The sequence below is a fragment of the Lolium perenne genome, chromosome 1, assembly GCF_019359855.2.
Source record: "Lolium perenne isolate Kyuss_39 chromosome 1, Kyuss_2.0, whole genome shotgun sequence".
NCBI lineage: Eukaryota > Viridiplantae > Streptophyta > Magnoliopsida > Poales > Poaceae > Lolium > Lolium perenne.
The window spans coordinates 81,850,058-81,870,227 of NC_067244.2; the positions used below are offsets into that span (position 1 = coordinate 81,850,058).

Sequence of the window (20,170 nt, forward strand, 5' to 3'; positions counted from 1 at the left end):
CATGGAAACAGAGAAGGAAGAAGAAGCTCGACGAGAAGCTACACCGGAGTCTCAGGCCTCATAGACTCAAGACCAGAGTCTCCGACTCATCCAATACCGGAGTCTCCTGACCCCAAGGACCGGGACCAAGACATGAGTCTCCGCCCTACACGAGTGGAGTCTCCGGGCTAAGTGATCCGCCTGCACCAAATCAACTCGGGACATGGTCATGTACCTCCCTAGGATATTCCCTTTTATGTGTAGGGTACCCCTAGCTCGTGGCTGGCTATATATATGCCCCCCACCCCCACTTAGAAATTGTAGACGATGTTGTATTAGAATTAGGCTTATGCCTCTCTTTTTCCGGGAACTAGGGAACCCCCTCCTCTTTTACACATTAAATCTTAGAGTTGTATCCAAGGCTCCTCTATGTGTGGGTGGATCTTTTCTCTTTGGTGATCTCTTCACCATTCTAGAATTCTATCCCTTAGCAATATTGGGTCTCTTGCAACTCTACCAATTGGTCTCTTGCAAGTTGCAACTCTACCTTTGGGTGTGTTTTGACTGTGGATTCTATTGCATTGGTGAATTGGGCCAACGAGGGTTCTTCCTCGTGTTCTTCCTGTTTTTCGCATCTCCTAGCATACCCCCCTCGAATCCGTGAAGATCGAGCCACCCAAGAGGCTTGGCCTTCATCATTTTTTTATAGGGAGATTCTTGTCATTTTTTGTGGAGAGATTCTTTTGATATTTGAAATGCTCTTTTTTTATTTAGGCAGGAACATGTACTTATGGGAACTATTTATAATATCCGCGGGGTTCCTTTAATTTATCTATGTTTGTTACTTCTTCCGTTTCATAATTCTTGTCTTGATTGTAGTTCAAAATTGAACTAATACGATGATACACATCTTTTATCTTTTATCTCTAAATAGGAGATCCCTACTACATAATTTCTCTCAACATGCAAGCATGCCACATCATCAATCTACCACCTCACCAAATTCTCAGATTTAATCCTACTTTTTTTTTTAGAAAAGCACCTCTAAGTCATGGATAAATAGTCATTAAATTGCCCAACACTACTTTCATGCTAGCGCAAGTGCGCAGCTGATCTTTCAGAGAAACCAAACGGCGCCCTCTTCTCTCCCCACTATCATCGCATAATCACACGTCCCACTACTCTTTATTGTTCTGGAAACGTCTCCCTTCAGATTCTATTTGATTAGAAGTTGGAAATTGCAGAGGCATTATATACCCTGCTTTCCGTGCAAAAATTTCATCTCACCTCTGCAGGGCTCTAGGGCTCCTTGCTCTCAAGAAACTATCGAATTGGACTGTGCGTGGTCCGCCATCGTCCGCCATCAGGCAATTTCCGCAAGTAGAAGCAGTTCGGCATGTCACAACACTACACTACTACAGATTGTCGCCGTCAGTGCCTGGTCGTGGTTGCCGCCTGGGTGCCTGGTGCCCCGCTTGACGCTGCTAGCGCCTAGTCACGGCCGCTGCCTGGTGCCCCGCTCATCATCGTCAGCGCCTGGTCGTGGTCGCTGCCTGCTGCCGCGCTCTTCGTAACCTTGACCATGGGATGCCGTCCGGTTCACCGGTTCTCACTCGTGGCCCCGTGCTCTTCGCCCCATGCGGTTCGTGCCGCATCACAGGCAACACACAAAGCAAAAGGCTTAAAGTTTGTCGACGGCTCGTGAGAAGGCGATGGTCGAGTAGCGAGGTGAGGCGATGGTGAAGCTGTCAACCGGCTTCCTTTTTTTCTTCTTCCTCTGAACTTGACCGATCCAGATCAATGTCCTGTTCACCTCATATTTAGTCTACAATCATCATCCTTAATCATGTTTGTGAACTCATGCAGTCACAGGCTCACAGAAAATATGAAAGGAACGCTCATTGATTTACTGACATAACATGTATGCTTAGTCGAACGTCCCGATTGTTATATTTTTTTTTGCGATCCATGTAAGTCAATCACTTGGCAAGTTACATCTTCATCATCGAGTACACATAAACCCAGCTTACTCAATACATCTTGTGAATAATCGTGGCTGCAAGTGATAACAAGGATAAGGTTAAGGAATGGTTAGTATATACTACGTACATATATTACCGACCAAGCGTACTTTACCATCGAATAGCGTGATGCCTTACTACGTCTAATGTTCCATTTGAAATAAGGAAATATGATTAGGTTGACTGAATCATGAGTTTGTGTATCGAACAAAAAAAGTCTGCAATTTATACCTTTGAGTGAGCATGTGAACGAAGTCATGTTTAACACTCTTTTTGATGCCCATTTTTTTGAGGGTATGCCTTTGGCCGTACCCTTGAAAACAAAACACTCTTTTTGGCTGGGATTGATGCAGCTATTGGAGCTCTTGGGTTGTTTTCCTACATATTTCCTATTTAAAATGGGCATCACTCCCACATTTTGCGCATGTTAATATGTTACACTAATGTCCTGCAGAGATGCAATGCAAATGAGTATTAATTTCATAGATGGTTTATGCTTTTTTGCATCAAGAAAATCATCTCAAATGCCCGCAGCAACGCGCGGGCATCAACTAGTTATAAAATGGAAAATGATAGCTTTTTAGTCTAGTTTTCTTATAAATGAGTTGCAGGAGCCCTACATTTTCGAGGAGGTCGGTTCGAAAAGTAAGAATAAGCGAAAAAGCAGAGACAAATCGTGTTGTTCACGAAAATTTATCATACTTCCTCCATCAATAAAAGAATATCGAGATTTGTTTAAGAATGCCTAGATAGATCAAAATTTTAGATAAACTTGTGACATCCTTTTACGGAGAGATAGTACTATTTCGTTTCCTAGCTTGGTGTTGTGCGTCTCCCAGAAAAGAAAAAGCAAACCATCTTCTTCTGCGACAGGATCTAGATCTGAGATCGCCCGTGCAGCCATTTCCAAGTCGAGAGGGAGAAGAAGAAACTGTGCATCTCGTCCGGAGCCCCGTGTCGTGAAGTACACATCGGATCCCGCCAAGCGAAAAAGAGTTCTTCAACCGGGGTCCCGGTCCGTCCCCTCCACGCTGTGCCCCTCTCTTTTCTTCCCGATCAACCCCAGGTCCCGCCCACACCAAAATAACTATCTCACTGCCATCCCGGCCCCACATATCCTCCACCAGGACGGTCCAACCTGTCAGTGAGGTAAAACCACCAAAATAGCTGGCGAGGTAGGCAATCACTGCCCACGTGTAGCATGTCCGGACGCTTTCTCCTCGTGATCTGGCCGTGGGTCCGGACTGCCGGGCCCACTGTCATACAGGTAAAGCCCCCCTCGTCGCCGAGTCATTCAACTGGATGCGATTCGCCTCTTCTCCGATTTGCCGTCCGTCGCCCTTCCCTCCTCAGGTCGGCGGCTGACGGGCTGAGAGAGATGACGGGTCTAGGAGGAGGCAGCGGCGCCGCGGCGGCGCCTGGGGACTACGTCTACTTCAAGTCCGTCGTCCCGCTCCACAAGATCTCTGTAAGCGCCGCCCCTCCCCAATCGCCCTCCCTGTCCACAACCCACGCGCGCACGGGCTTTACCGCGCCGCCGTGGCGTGGTCTCTCTCGAGCTAGGGCCATCCTCGAGTACTGTATATTCGGGTTCCGTTTCGTTCCGGGGTCCCTCGAATTGGATCGTTCTTGCAAGTTTGAGCTTAGAATTGTTTGTTTTGGGATCTGTGCTTGACTTGTCTTAGATGGATGGCTGATGCAATTGTGTTTTACGGACTGGGGTTCCCCCCCGGATGGATCGGATGTTCACATTTGTGTGCTCGGTTCAGGGTTATCCTTATTCGACATTCTAATTACACAACGATGATGCTTAAAGTATCTAATCAGTTTATGACGGGCCGTTCTGTCCAGTATCCGTCTATACATTGCTGCTAACGATCTAGTCATAGTAGAGTATAGCAAGATGTACCTTCAATTGACTTTGTGCGTTCTGAGTTTAGCTTCAATTTCTTAAGTTCTTCACCACCATTCCTCAATGCATAATGTTTTAAGAGTTCACACCCCAATCGCGACACATGTAAAAAAAAAAAAGACCACAGTTCTCTGTGTTAACTCGGTAAAATTATAATCTTGCATGCTTGCCCTTTTGAAGGAAGAGAAAGGAAATATACCTTTCCTATGTGTCTCTTGTAAGTTGACTTGTTTCTGAATTTTGTAGATCGGATCGAAATTGTGGAGGTACTATGATTTTGGCCCCAAGGCTGTGCAACCCCTTATCTGCATCCCAGGAATTGCGGGGACGGCTGATGTGTACTACAAGCAGATAATGTCCCTATCTATGAAGGTGCTTACATTAAGAGTGAATGCATCTCATCTCTTCTGATTTTAATTAGCTGTTTCGAGTGTTTATATCATCATACGCACCTGCAAATGTTCACATATGTCATATGCACACACTTGTGCTGACATATATGTTTATGCACTTCAGTTTCTAGCACTAGGGGTTATTGATTTCTGACAATATGGAAGAACATACACCCATATTTCATTAATTAAGCTATGTAAAGAAACAAAGTACTTGCTCTAGCAATTTTCCTACCTTGATATTAATCACGAACAAAGACATCTTTTTATTCGAAATAGAAATACCAGAGTTAGTATTTATGAAGATCTGAATGATTTTGAAAACATTTTGCGCCTAGTGTGACATGAAACTGCAGTTACATCTTTTGCTTTGTTTGTGCCAAAGCACATTAGTGTGGGCAAAGAAGCCTCGTGTTCTTTGTGCTACTTTAGTATTCACTGTGAAGTGTCTCACATTTGATTTAGACTTTTCTGTTCTTTGGATTTTAATGATTGCTAGATACATACTAGACCAACCTAAGATTTATGTCTTAATTTTCTTTCAGGGTTATCGAGTGATATCTATTGATGTTCCCCAAGTATGGAATCACCATGAATGGATTCATTCATTTGAAAAGTTTTTGGACTCCATGAATATCCATCATGTAAGGAACATTGTTTTTTTTCCCCTTTTTATGAGGCTGTTAGCCTAGCAATGCGTCACAATCTCATCCGTTTCCACTATTTCTTGAAGTTAGGCGCCCGTATTGTCTATCCGATTCATTTTTCACTTTATGAGGGTTACTTCTGCACCTATAACACTGAATTATTTTTGTAATTTTTCTTAACTTTTTTATCGATATATCTAGATAAACATTAGAATGATATAATGAGCTATGGACATGTGAAATTAATCTAATTGTGGCTCCTACTTGTTCTCAAAATACACATGTTTTGATTAATTAAAAGTTGTACAATTTACCCACATGTTTTTGTATGATCCCCTTAAGAGATGGCTATAGCAGGATTGTTTTCATAATTTAATTGTTTATTCTATGAAAATTTACATCAGTTCATTTATTTTATTCCCTTAACTCCCGAGGGACTCTTCTGAATTACAGTAGTACTCATGCATATTCAACCATCTTATGAAGCAGGTTCATATTTATGGTACATCTCTTGGTGGATTTCTCGCACAAATATTCGCTCAACAACGTCCAAGGAGAGTAAAGTCCTTGGTGCTATCAAATACATTTCTTGAGACACACAAGTTTGCTGCTGCCATGCCATGGTCTCCAGTGTATGTATTCTTTCTGTTTAAAGAGGCTTTTGTAAGACCACACAATTGTTTTGTTATAAAACGGTCTATTTGATTATGTTTAAATGTCTACACACTTTTGTACATACATAAATTTTAGGCAATGCATATTAACACGCTGTATCGCAATAGCTGGAAATGCATCTCAAAAGTAACATGTATAGTTTGTTTCTTAATTATTAGAATACGACAGACATGACTTGCAAGGTTGATCCCAAGCTCCAGTGATCCCTATTCTTGATTTTTTTAAACACACTTACAGGATTAGCACACATGCATATCTGTGGAAGCGTTACAGATCTACACAATATAATTGATAAATGCTTTCATTTTATGCAGCCCACAAACTAAACTACATTAGCCTAAGTTCTACTGGTTCATTATTGTGTATTTCAAAATTTATACTTCCATCAGTTTTGGAGTTTATTGAAACTTATGTATTTTTTTTTGAAATTTAATATAAGGGTTGGTTCAGTGGAGCTCAGTGTTAGGAATATGCAGCTTGCATCCCATGAGGCCGTAGGCTGATATATATACACACACAAATGTGTTAAATATGCAGAAAACCCCTTACACAATGGTGATAGTACACAACTAGGACATGGAACGTATATACAACTCTAACACCTCCTCGGGTACTAATAGTGGATCGACAACACTGAGTTTGGAGAGGTAAAAGTGGTGTGCTTTAGTTTGGGCATCCGTGAAGAAATCTTGCAATTGAAGCTCGGAAGGCACACATTGAAGAGCAATCCTGCACATGGGACCTCATGAAGGAAGCATCAAAACCAATATGCTTGATGAGCTCAGGCTTCATAGGGTCACGAACAATGATAATGGCATCTATATCGTCGGACAAAAGAGGAGCCGGTGTAGTAATAGAAACAGCAGATCTGAAGCAAGCACTGTAGCCAAGTAACCTCTGCCATCAAAAGCAACTTATCCTTGGCAGTAAAACAGGGAAATACAGAAAATATATCCTGTTTCTTCATCTCTCTAGGCAACAAGACCCGCCAAGAAAACACAATAAGCAGAAAACGACTGACGATCCAAGGGATCACCTAGTCAGCATCCAAGTATGCACTGTAACAAACTAGAGCGTGGAAAAGAAAATACGGCGAGAGATAGTCCCCAATAGATATCAGAGAACCCGAAGGAATTGACTCCAGTGAACCTGAATGGGATTGGAGACAAAGTGACACAGAAGTGAATAAGATAACCTGAATGGGCATAAACTACTTAGTACAATTGATCATTAAGGAAAAACATCCATTCATCCATTTTTCATGAGGCAATTATAAACTTCGCACAGCTTCACTTAAACCTGACAATATTTGCACCAGTGTCTGCAAGATGACCAGATATGTGTATTAAATTACCTTAAGGCTTTTGTGTTGTGTATCTTTAATTTATTCTATATAATCAAGAACTAATTGAGAAGTTATTGACCATATTTTATTCTGTCGTGGAATATGTTATTTTGAAAAAAAACTATTTAGCTACAAAGAAAAGGAAGTTGCATATGGTAAATACACTTTTTTTTTAAGTTCAAAGAGAATCCAACTCCATTGTCCGGATTATGCTAGTTGGAAATACACATTGGCTGTTTGTAACGGCTACAGGGAAGCTCATGTCGTCCAAATTAATATTGTTTTTCTGAAAATGCTTCTTTCTTGCAACATTAGCTAATGTTTATGTTCATATTTTTGCCTGTAAAAATCATACTTTATTGCTAGATGTAGATAACATTCAATAATTCTATCTCAGTAACTCTTTTATGTTGCAGTCTCAATTGGACCCCTTCGTTTTTGCTGAAGAGGTACCTCTTGACAGGAATCCAAGATGGTCCACATGAACCGTTCATTGCTGATTCTGTTGATTTTGTTGTGGGTCAGGTTGTATCTCGTTTGACACTTATGCATGTTATATTAAATATTAAGTAATCTGAGGAATCGATCTTGATGCCCTTCTATCTGTTCCTAGTTTCTCATTTTGTAATTAAACTTCTGCATGTCAGGTAGAGACATTATCAAGAGAAGACCTTTCCTCAAGGTTGATGTTAAATGTTAATGTTGCATCAGTTGGACCATTGTCGCTACCTGATTGCTTCATCACTATAATGGATGTAAGTACCTAAGTTCAAGTAAACTGAACCTTACACAGTACAGCCTAAAGTTCTTCTTTATTATTTTACAACATTCCATCGATTTCCTGTAATAGTTTTGCTGTGCTCTTTGGTTTAAGTAAGATTGATAAATCAATTCTTAACCTCTATTACTATGTATGGCTGAGAGATAAACATGCTAAACTTTACATACCATACAACAACCTATGCATTTGAAACCGTCAATCGATAAGGACTGCAAAGAGTGATTGTTTCTACAATCCATTAGTTTTGACACAACACCCCTTGTATGATAACTATGTTTAGTGAACATCTATGCACAGACAAACGACTACTCTGCTGTTCCTCAGCAGTTGAAGGACCAAGTGAATGAAAGGTACCCTAGTGCAAGACGTGCAGTACTGAGGACTGGTGGTGATTTTCCCTTCTTGTCACGTCCAGATGAAGTTACTTTGTACCTTCAGGTATTGTCGATTATCTTCTATTCCTTTTAATTGTTAATGCGGACATTTGAAGAACAAATCGGAAAACACTGGCAGCTACACATGAGGCGAGTTGGAGTGGAACCAAGACCAGATCTGGTCCAGGGTTTCACACGTGGTGGTAGCTCCGGCAGCTCAAACGATCACAAGGATGGAAACAGTTTTGATGACCGTCCCAGAGATGATGGGGATCGTAGTTCAGGCGGCGATGACCGTGAGGTGGAGCCTTCTGTATCAGGATCACATGATTCCGATGAACCGATACCAACAAGCATACTGCTTGCCAATACCGTGCTAGGTACGGATAACTCAGCCCGCCATGTTTCACTATTATGCTCATGATACGTCATTGCTATACATCCCCTTTGTATAGTTCTGTACTCGTCTTGTAGAATATCAGCAGTCGTGACTCGCATAGCTGCATTGGAACTGGTTCTGTCTTTGTCACAGCTGCTAGGAAATCGTACATCAATTGATGGAAGTCATTTATGTATGTTTGTATAATAGGTTCTTTTCTCTTCTTTGTGTATCCGGATATTTTGTTTGTTTGTTCATAGCCTGTATATTGATGTATTCGAGGTGCCTGAGATATGACTGGTTGTTTGCTTTTCTTTGAAGTATACCCTTGGTGATTTTGGGGTCTCTTTCTAATTTTAGATCTACGAACGTTTTCTTTGCTTATCTTTTTTCTCCAGTTGGACTGTTCGGCCATAGGCTGATCACCAACAGTTCCGAGATGTTGTAATATGTTTTGGAAATTCTAAGTTTTATCAATTATCTTGTTTAAGTAGTCGTAAATTTTCCATTCTCACCATAAGTTGCATTCCCGGTCTGCTGGATGATGAGCACCTAGTCTCCCCTTACCTGCACCAGGTGGCGCCACATCACCCCACTGTCTGTCTCCCTACTACGCAGCTACCTCATTGTTGGATTCCGTACTCCCTTGTTCTTAAATAAGTGTACTTCTAGGTTTTGCTTTAAGTCAAATCTTTTAAGTTTGACCAATTTCATGGAAATTATATCAATATTTATGACATGAAATTTGTATATCATGTAACTACCCAAAATGTATCTAGTGATACAAATTTGATTTTGTAAATTTCTATAAAATTGGTCAAACTTAAATGGTTTGACTTATGAGTTATGACACAACCTAGAAGTACATATTTGAGGACACATGACGGTGGGAGTGGACACATTGTTTTTTTTTTTTTTTTGACGGGAAGAGAACTTCCATTACTCAACTTGCACAGCTATATCGCTGGCAACAATATCTTTTACACAATTGGGGGCAGAATCCTCCCAATAGCAGACAGGCAAATGAGACCTGACACTAAACTTTGCGAGCTCATGAGCTGCAGAATTACATTCCTGACGGTAGAAAAAAAAACTGGAAGGAGTCGAAACTTGTAACAAACTTCCTTTTTGCCGTCTTCACCAAATCACCAATGGCTGAGTTTAGTCATTCCTTTGCAAGGCCTGCACCAGTGAGGAGGAATCTGACTCGAAGACGATATTTTTTGTCCCCAATCTTTTGGCGCCATCAATCGCAGCAATGCAGACACATTGCTTCTGGACTCGACGTAAACACATCTTGATAGTGCGCTCTGAACGCTCGGAAGCACTGTATCTAAATTACCGTATATCATGTTTTCCAATCCAGCCAAGTATAGTATTCATCAGTGCATCGTTGTCTGCGTCGCCAAATCGATCCATCCAGCCGACGCTATTCAAGCGGTGCCCTCCTTTGTATTGGCAGTATATTACGACCGTTAAAATAGAGTGATAGGGATGAATCTAGATCAATCTCTCGGCTGCAACAGGATTATTATCGGTTTAGATTGTCTAGAAGTGGTGAAGACGATGAAGAACGGAGCCATAAGCCACGGAGTTGCAGCTGCGGTGTTCGATGACTGTTACCACATTGCATATGAGTTCATAAAAATTTCGATCGAACATATCCCAAGGGAAGTAAACGTAGTGGCACATGAATTAGCTAGATCAGCTAGGAATTCATCTCTGTCTGTTTGGATGGATGATCCTCCGGGCATTATTTTACAATCCCGGTTAAATGATGTAACTCTTGTGTGCAATGAATAAAGTGTGCTTAAGTTGTTCAAAAAAGAGTGATATATAAATTCCCTGTGTTAGACAAACTTTCTGAAGATTGCACACACTGGATGCTACGTATTCCACCAATCAGACTAACCACTCTTGGGGCAGATAAAAAGTGGAGGCAATAATCGTAGACCTAGCTCGAAGCATGCTTGGATTATTCAACCCAATCGCCTCACCAAGTCCCCTACTAATGCTTCAAGTAATGGAACAGGTGATACACTAACTCCAGCTCATCTAAACCCTCGCTATCACTCCTACTCCATCACCACCTTAGCTATATATACACACCTCAACATGCTACACCATGCACAACGAGAACCGCAAAGCAGCCAGCACACAAAGTAAAGGCCTACCTTGCTACCCAGCCATGGAAGTCCTCCCTTGCATAGCCGCCCTCCTCCTCTCCTGCTCCCTCGCAGTTCAGGCGACAGTGCCCACCGGCACGATAGAGCGCGTGTCCAAGCAGCAGATCCTGGCGAGCATCCCGCCAGGAGGGCACGCCAGCCCGCCGGTGCTATTCCTGACGTCTCCGTCCGGCAAGTACGCCGCCTACTTCGTACGCACCCACACCGTCCCAGGCGCCGGCGGGCTTGGCGCCGATTTCTGCTACGTCGAGGTGACGATGGCCGGTGGCGTCAAAGCCGGCGAGGGCGAAGGCAGCGGCGGGAGCGTGTGGGAGTCGGAGTGCCGGCCGGTGAGCACGGTGAACACGTGCACGCTGCTCTTCTCGTGGCACGGGCTTGAGGTGTTCGACGGGAGCGATGAGGTATGGCACGGGGAGACCAACACCGACGGGACCAACTTCCTCCAGACTCTCGAGCTGGTCGACGACGGCGACATGCGCGTCCGCGACAAGGACGGCGAGCTCGCCTGGCGAGCCAGCGACGAGGGGCGCCACGGGCAGCACTGTGGAGCGCCGGGATCCCCAGGTCTCAATGCCGCGCTGCCGCCTTTCGCGGAGCCCATCGGTGCGCACAGCAGCAACCTCCCCTTCGGTCAGGTGCAGGGCGGCAATGGCCACGCGGCCGAGCTACCGCAGGCGGCAGAGCTTGGCGATGGAGTTGCTACAGGGGTCGGAGCAGGTGCCTTGGGCGACGCCTACGGAATTGCACCGACGCCAGGGAATGCTGTCGCGGGAGCAGGACCATTGGGTGACGGGTACGGAATTCCTCAGACGGCCGGACCGCTGGGAGACGGCTACGGCATTGCACCGGGTGCTGGTGCAGGAGCCTTTGGTGACGTGGCCGGACAGGGAGAGGCGGTGACGGCGGCGGGGGCTGGGGGAGGTGTGGCGGGAACGACAGGATTCGGCAGCCAGCCGCTGGTGGATAACAGCCCCTACGACAGTGCAGCCTGCAAGGACGGCCGTGGGGCCTATCTTGCAGCCATTGGAGCTGCGGTATTTGTTAGTGCAATGGCCTTAGGTTTCTGATCAGGGGCACGAATAAGGTGCTCTGTTTGGTAATATGTGTGCGTGTGCGTGTGCGTGTGAGTGTGAGTGTGTGTGGGTGTGTTTTCTCTTTTCCTGTATCTGTGCATCAGTTGTTGCTGCTAAGGGGTGACAAATTTGTAACTGTTTGTCTGTGATTTAAGTAAATTTCAAACAATGAAAATACTTTTAATGTGCTCCACAAGATGTGAATTAGAAAGTTGTCTTCCTGCCCCTGTACTACAATTCAAAATGTTATTACCTTTATTTACTAATTGGAGGCGATGCCTCCATATTGGATACTACCTTTGTTTCATAAAACAAGGCATTTTAATTCTGAAATCAAACAATGTGAAGTTTGACCAAGATTATAGAAAAGAGATTTCTATTTTTCATCCCTTTGTTACTTAGTTGTACTCAGTTTTTTCCGGACTCTAAACTTTTTCTCACTTTTGCCCAACCTCTTGTCTGAAACTCTCACAAAGAGCTCGAACGACAGTTGCCGTTAGGTTGACCGTTATGCTGATGTGTGGGGCCGCATCGTGTGTGGTCGCGCGGTGTGGGTCTGCATCGTGTGGGCCCGCGTAGGGCCGGGACATGTGCGTTCTATCTCTCTCGCCCAAATTGGCAGTTTTCAGTGTCTCTCTCGCTCATGTCATTCATTCGTTTTTTCCCAAACTGGTAGAAAATCTATAGTAACTTCTATTTCAGTCTTTCTTACCCCATTCATTTATTTTGGCCCTTTTTCCAATCTAGTAGCAAATCTAGAGCAAAAATAGGATATCACACCAGCAACATACATTTAGAAAACAAAATAAATGAAGATAAGATGCTTACAACAGCCATCATAGCATAGATAGATTACCGATAGATCCAATAGTACTACATTTACAACCAACACAAACATACACTTCCCATACGCTGCTTACAACAACCAACACATACATACTACATTCCTCGGGATTTAAGCTTCTTACAGATGCAACAATCGCATACAGAGAGTTCAACGGGCCCCTTCGACGCCTGGAGCTACTGCAGGTGAAACCCAAGGGCCTTGTGGTGAGCCATGAATGAATACACGATCACAGTTGTTCCCACATTAGGGCGGGAGGAGCCAAGGGCTTTGGCATGGTTCAGGATGAAGTTGAAGTTGGTGGCACGGAGGTGCCTCTTGCATAATGTGCACTTGTAGACGCCTCCAACAAATTCGCCATCGTACTTGCCAGACTACAGCCTCCTGATGACGTGACGAGCCTTGGTGTGGAAGGCCTTGTCGTCGCTGCTCTGCACCTGTTACTTAACAACACCAAATTCCGAGTGAATTGCAACAACGATGGAACAAATACTATCATTCATGATGGACATGAAAAAAAGAGGCAACCCCAGTTACATTGGACATACTTATATCCAGGATTGTAGTTAGTAAACCGAAGATCATGCACACCAAATTTGTACACACCAATGATTCACTAACCCCACTGTGAACCAATTTGTGTCCAACAATTCATCACCAACACAAATTAACCGAATGAGATTGATTACTTGCATAAATTAACCAAATGAGATTGATTACTTGCATAAATTAACCAAATGAGATTGATTACTTGCATAAATAAACCGAGTGGGTTAAATTCCCCAGTCCCCAAATCTTAAACAAAATAAAAAATTATTCCAACTACAAATCGACGCTAGTATTAACTAGGGAATCCCTTAACTACGACTCGAAGCACAAATAAAAGAGGATTGAATGAACATTCAGATTCATGCAAACACAAGATCTAACACAAGAGGATTGAAATGCAGCCAAACCCTAAGAACATTAAATGTAACAGAAGAAAAGATGGAAATGGGAGAAGAATAAGGGAAGGGGAGAAAACCCTAATTAGCTCAGGCTCCGCGTCGATGATGCTGGTGTCGTAGGGGTTCTCCGATGGGACGTACTCCTCATGTTCGTAGGGGTCCCAACCTGATAAGGGTTGAACCCTAGGGGAGGTCCGATCTTCACAGATTTGGGTGGGATTCGTGGGGGAGGTGGTAGAACACAAAGAACACGGAAGGGGATCAGGGATATAAACTCTCACACACACAAATCGGTTTGTCCTCGTTGGCCTGAACCACCAACTCGATAGAAGTTGCAGAAAAATACCTTTCGGTGGAAGTCCTGCAAAAAGATCTACGAATCGAACCCAAGAGATCTAGAAGGGTGAAAAGATCAAGGTTGGTATAAGTGCAAGCAAACGACCCAAAGGTAGAAGTGCAAGCAAAAGACCAACAATTGATAGAAGTCACCAAAGAGATCACAAGGATTCAACAAGGAGATCGGGTGATACAAGATCTAAGATCTAATGTAGGGATTCCCACATGGGGCAAGAGCAAGGCTCAAGTTCTTTCTCAATTCAACTCTAACCCTAGATTTGAGCCAACAAGGCTATTTATAGGAGGTGGGGCGAAGGGATAAGTCACATGCTGAAACATGCAGTTTTGACTGAAATTCGTATCAGCGGAAGTTCCGATCCTTGGGGGCGGAAGTTCTGGTCGGGGCGGTTGTTCCGGTCAACTTCTGTTCTTCTTCCGGAAATGACTGCTTTATTTGCAGTAACGTCCAGGGGGCTTTGAGCGTGTTTTCGGAACTTGGGCGGAAGTACTGGTGGGCGGAACTTCTAGCCATTGGGGGCACTAGTTCTGGCTGGAGCTTCTTCAGTGCGACTTTGTTCACTTCTGGACAACATCTGGAAGGCATCTGAGCGGTAGTTCCGGCCCTGGAGGGCGGTAGTTCCAGCTGGGGCGCTGGAGCTCCATCTTCTTCATCTTCAGCTCCCTCTCCATTGGCTTGATCTCCATGGCTTGCGTCTTGTTCGATGTACCTGATTGGATACAAGATATTTGAATGAAGTAGCATGCCATCCAATGATGTATCAATGTTATGCATGGAAAGGAGCAAATTGACCTCTTGGTGCGTGGCTTTGGCTCGTGCTTGTGTCATTGGGTCATGAGGAGTACTTGGTGGTCTTGAGGCGGAGGTGTCCAAAAGCCACCCCGTATCATCTCCCCCTAGGAAAAGAGTCGTTCTCGACTCTAGAGTGTCTTCATCTCCTTGACGTGGCATCCTATCCTTGATGTTGATGACGTACTTGGTCTTGAGGGTCGTACCATTGAAGTTCATGAAGCATATGTTTTGGTCCGTGGCGATGGTTGTTGGTAGTCCATGTAGTCGAATGTTCTCCCTAAGCAACAATGTATGCATGTGTGAAGCATTAATCGTTCTAGAGCATGGCTTGCATTGATCTAAAGGATGGACTCTAGCTACCACATCAAAAGTGGGAGCATGGTTATAGGGATTGGAAATGGACTTAGCTTGAAAACACATGGGGAGTTGTATGCATTGAATCTCGACATCTCTCATCATCTTGGTGCCATGGTTGTGTGTGGAGAGCATGGTAAGTGTCTTGTCCCGTCCCTTCTCAAGAGGATCATCAAGTTGGTGTTGAGGATTGTCCGGGATGATGTCGGTGCGGTGCTCCAAGCCTTGTAGCGGGCAAAGTCCGGGATGAAGGTCGTCGTGGCACTCCTTCAAAATAAACATCAAAGACAAAGGAAATGTGAATTCATTAGTCTCCGACGGTGGTTCCTTGTTCTTGCGCACATGGTGTGGTATGGTGTATGGGTTCTCTTGTGTTCCTCTCAACTCTCATTTAGTGTCTAGGAGGACACTCATCTTTTTTCCGCTCATATGTGTCTTGTGGCACTCACTCTCATTTTGGTGGTTCACCCTCTCACATCTCATCTCACTATTGGCAATGGTTTCTTGTGCCCTCGCTAAAGCCTTTGCATTGTCCGCAATTACATGGCTAGGAGTCATTGGGCGTAGAATGAACGTTTTGTCGTTGACCTTGAAGCTATAAGCATTGGTTGAACCATCATGGATTGCCTCTTTGTCATATTGCCAAGGGCGTCCAAGTAGCATGTGGCACACTCTACAGTGTCTTCATAGGCTCCAATCTTGAAGGATATAGTGACGGTATGTTCAATCTTCACATTTACGTTGTCACTTAACCATTGCATATGGTAAGGGTGAGGATTCTTCCGGAGTTGGAGGTTTAGCTTGGAACATAGTTTGTTGCTTGCAAGGTTGTGACAACTTCCTCCATCGATGATGACCTTGATTGACATGCCATTGATTCCGGCTCTTGTTTGGAAGATGTTGCACCTTTGATCTTCCTTGTGAAATGCATGAGTGGTCAAAACTTTGGATACCACAAGAGAAGGACTTGTGTCATGCTCACATAAGACATTCTCATGCTTTTCCAACTCCTCATCTTCAATTGTTGTTGAGGCTTGCACCAAGGCTTCATATGCATCTTCACTTAAGTACTCCACATTCCCATCATTCCAAGTTATCATGACTGTTGTGTTTGCGCACTCAAACGATTTATGTCCTTGGGCACCACACTTGAAGCAAGTGATGTTACTCGATTCCGTTGAAGCCTTGGATGACATGGTTAATGTAGATGGCCTTAGACTTGTGTTCTTCATGGCACTTTTAATTGGCTTTGTGGGGTCCTTTGAGGAGCTATCACTTGTGTTCATGGTGCTAGCGGAGTCATTGATTGCATTTCTTGCGGCGAAGAAGGACTTGGATTTATCACTTGCTAGGTCTTCTCTTACTTGGCGCTCGGCCCTTGTAGCTTGATGAAGTAACTCTACCATATTGGTGTATGGAAAGAATTCCACAATCCTCTTGATGGGTATGTTCAATCCATTTAAGAACATTGCCATTGTTTGCTCTTCTCGCTCATCGACATTTGCACTATCATGGTCATGTGCATCTCCTTGTAATACTCCTCAACGGACTTAAAACTTTGCTTCAGTTGGGTGAGCTTGTTGAAGAGGTCACGTTTGTGGTGAGAGGGCACAAAGTTGGTGTGCATCACTTCTTGCATCTCTTCCCATTTTTCAATGTGCTCTAAGTGTTCTTGAGCATGCTTCTTGTTTACTTCTTCCCACCATACATTTGCATATCCTTCAAATTCAAGTGATTCCATGACCACCTTCTTTGCTTCGGAGAAGTTGTGAATGCGGAAGATCTTGTAAACCTTGAGTACCATGATAAGTATGCATCGGGGTCTTCTTCTCCTTGGAACTTTGGCATGGTGAACTTAAGCTTCCCAAATATCTCTTCCTCATCGCGTATGTTGCGCCTAGGAGGTGGTCTTTCTTCACCATGATCTTGATGTTGTTGAGGTTGAGGTTGTGGTGTTTGAGCATCTTTGTTCCTATTTTGTTGACGAGGAGGCAATATTCCATGACCTTGAGCTTGATCTTCATTGTGGCGGCGTTGTCGAGGCATCACACTTTCTTCACTTGATGCTTGGTGATGACTTGATTCTTCATTTACCTCAACTTCTCGTGCCCGATGATGTGGTCTTCTACAATGAGGTTGATCATCATGATGGAGACGATTGTCTTGACCTTGAGGGCGTGGTGCCCCATCACGTTGAGGTTGAACAACATTGATGATTTGGCGCTCTTGGTGTGTTTGTCTTTGTTCTTCTTCAATAAGGCGTTGTCTTCTAGCTTGAGCTTCTTGTGCTTGTCGTTGCCTCTCTTGTTCTTCAAGTGCTTGTTGTTCATTGTGAATACGTTCTTGTTCCCTTGCACGAATTAGCTCTTGATCATGTTGTAGGCGTTCTTCCTCTTATTGGAATTGATCATGTAGAGTCTCTTGTTGGAAGCGCTCTTCCTCAAGGCATTGACGTTCTTGGTCAAGTAAAAGTCGTGCTTTCTCCGCTTCTTGAGCTTGTCGTTGAAGCACTTGATCATTCACATTATGGTGACGTGGGTCTTCATTGGAATCATGGCGAGATGGTGTATTAGCTCGGGACCTTGAACTTTGAAAGCGCGAAGACCTTGAGTGGTGTCTCCTATTGTCTCGCCGGTTGAGTTGTTGAATGATAGTGTCCAACACTGTCTTCATCTCCTTTGTTTCTTGAGCCTGTATGGCGAGTGTTGCTTTCAAATCTTGGCCTTGAGCATCAATCTTCTCATGGAGGTCTTGAACTTGGATATTGAGGTCTCTTCTTTGCAGTTGAGCGCGTTCTTCATAGCGTAAGGCGGTATTTTCCATCATTGCCTCTAGTTCATTGAGCTTGGAGTTGACGGCTTGAGTGGCTATCCAATGTTGGTGCCACATCATCGGTAATTGGTTCCCCTCTCCAGTAGACATGGTTACAAACTAAAACAAGAACTATGTTGTGGGGGGTTAGGAAAAACTACCAAAAGTGTCAAAACTTGCAATACAAAATCTAAAAGGTGTTTCAAGTTGGAGGACAACCGATATGTATGCACACACACAAAACAAAAACTCTATATGGTGTTAGGTATGGATGTGGCAAGCCAAACAGAAGAACCAAACAAAATGTCTATTGTCAAAAGTGGGTATGGTTCAAAAGTCACAAGTCAAAGGTGGTGATCACAAAAGGCATACACAAGATGGAACACACGCACGTGACCAAATGGGGTTAGCGCGACCAAGGAAAATGACCATGAAAAATTGGTCCTAACGAAGACTACTAGCTCGGTGTCACCCTAACACAAGAGAGACCGTGGCTTGGTTGCAAAATTGAGAAGCAACAAGATTTGCGCAAGACGCCTCTCTTCTCTTTTCTCTCTTTTGCTTATAAGCTTTGGATTCTTTTGTATATAGGTGTCACTCAGACACTATTTTCTTTTTTGTATTTTTCTTTATTTTTCTCACTATGTAAGGATACTGCTATCTATGTAAGTATGTCACACTTCTTTTGCTTATCTTTTCACAACGAGCTTGCTTCGTAGCTTTGCTCAACACACGCACACCCTCACGGTCGGGACGCTTGCGCAATGCTTTGCAACACTAGAAAGCCACTCTCGATGGGAAAGGTACGCAAAGGAAGCTAGGGCTACAAGTTAAAGGGAAAGTTATACCACTTGATGATGGTGGCCGACGATGATCTCAAACTTGCTATGGTGGTGGAAGGTGTAAAATGAACCGCTTGGATCCTCGGGGTGCCGTCATCTTTGTCGATGTTGCGGAAGCTTGTGGTAGTTGAAATGACACTCAAAACCGAAGTCCAAACACAAAGACGAAGTACCAAAACGAAAAACGAAGTTAGCTGTCAAAATTTTGGACGGGCGGAACCTCCGGTCACTGGGGGCGGTACTTCCGGTCCTGCGGGACGGTAGTACCGGTCACACAGATCTACGGGCTGTTCATCGAATTGGGCGGAAATCCGGTCCAAAAACCTTCGAATTCGTGGAAAATTTGGCAAAAAAGTTGTTGAAAGATGGGGGAGTTGTAGATCAACACCAAGGACAAGTTTCTATTGGAACAAAACCACCAAAAACTCAACAATTCGCGAGATCCAACCAAGTCCAATTCGGGGCTATTTTTTGGGATTTTTGAATTTTTTTCAAGAAATTTTTTTGGGGGTGTGCGGGTCAAATCCGTGGCAACCAAGTAGCTCTTGATACCATATGATAAGGGTTGAACCCTAGGGGAGGCCCGATCTTCATGGATTTGGGTGGGATTCATGGGGGAGGTGGTAGAACACGAAGAACACGGAAGGGGGTCGGGGATACAAACTCACACACACACAAATCGGTTTGTCCTCGTTGTCCCGAACCACCAACTCGATAGAAGTTGCAGGAAAAGACCTTTCGGTAGAAGTCCCACAAAAAAGATCGGCTACTCCTCGAATCCAAGAGATCTACAAGGGTGAAAAGATCAAGATTGGTAGAAGTGCAAGCAAAAGACCCAAAGGTAGAAGTGCAAGCAAAAGACCAATAATTGATAGAAGTCACCAAAGAGATCACAAGGATTCAACAAGGAGATCGGGTGATACAAGATCGAAGATCTATGGTAGGGGTTCCCACATAGGGCAAGAGCAAGGCTCAAGTTCTTTCTCAATTCAACTCTAACCCTAGATCTGAGCCAACAAGGCTATTTATAGGAGGTGGGGCGAAGGGATAAGTTACATGCTGAACATGAATTTTGACTGAAATTCGTATCAGCGGAAGTTCCGGTCCTTGGGGGCGGAAGTTCCCGTCGGGGCGGTAGTTCCGGCCAACTTCCGGTCTTCTTCCGGAAATGACCGCTTTGCTTTCACTAACGTCCAGGGGCTTTGAGCGTGTTTTCGGAACTTGGGCGGAAGTACTGGCTGGCAGAACTTCCGGATATTGGGGGCGGTAGTTCCGGTTGGAGCTTCTTCAGTGCGACTTTCTTCACTTCTGGACAACATCTGTAAGGCATCTGGGCGGTAGTTTCGGCCCTGGAGGGAAGTAGTTCCGGCTGGGGTGCTGGAGCTCCATCTTCTTCATCTTCAGCTCCCTCTCCATTGGCGTGGTCTCCATGGCTTGCGTCTTGTTCAATGTACCTGATTG

General features: G+C 44.2%; 2 protein-coding genes across 2 annotated transcripts; both read left to right on the top strand.

Annotated features, from left to right (window-relative positions):
- The first annotated feature begins 3,277 nt into the window (after nt 1-3,277).
- On the top strand, nt 3,278-8,840 carry LOC127303407 (uncharacterized). Its single transcript, XM_051334148.2, has 8 exons — nt 3,278-3,468; nt 4,159-4,284; nt 4,850-4,948; nt 5,441-5,583; nt 7,388-7,496; nt 7,619-7,726; nt 8,050-8,190; nt 8,266-8,840. The coding sequence occupies exons 1-8, from the start codon at nt 3,379-3,381 to the stop codon at nt 8,548-8,550; spliced, it is 1,101 nt and encodes a 366-aa protein (XP_051190108.1). The 5' UTR covers nt 3,278-3,378; the 3' UTR covers nt 8,551-8,840.
- A 1,776-nt stretch (nt 8,841-10,616) lies between these two features.
- On the top strand, nt 10,617-11,960 carry LOC127303415 (uncharacterized). Its single transcript, XM_051334154.2, has one exon. The coding sequence runs from the start codon at nt 10,631-10,633 to the stop codon at nt 11,756-11,758; it is 1,128 nt and encodes a 375-aa protein (XP_051190114.1). The 5' UTR covers nt 10,617-10,630; the 3' UTR covers nt 11,759-11,960.
- Nucleotides 11,961-20,170: the final 8,210 nt, after the last annotated feature.

Coding starts and splice junctions, on each gene's coding strand:
- LOC127303407 (XM_051334148.2), top strand. CDS start 3,379: ATGACGGGTCTAGGAGGAGGCAGCGGCGCCGCGGCGGCGCCTGGGGAC. Junction 3,469..4,158: donor TCCCGCTCCACAAGATCTCT/GTAAGCGCCGCC, acceptor TGAATTTTGTAG/ATCGGATCGAAATTGTGGAG. Junction 7,497..7,618: donor TTGATTTTGTTGTGGGTCAG/GTTGTATCTCGT, acceptor TCTGCATGTCAG/GTAGAGACATTATCAAGAGA.
- LOC127303415 (XM_051334154.2), top strand. CDS start 10,631: ATGCACAACGAGAACCGCAAAGCAGCCAGCACACAAAGTAAAGGCCTA.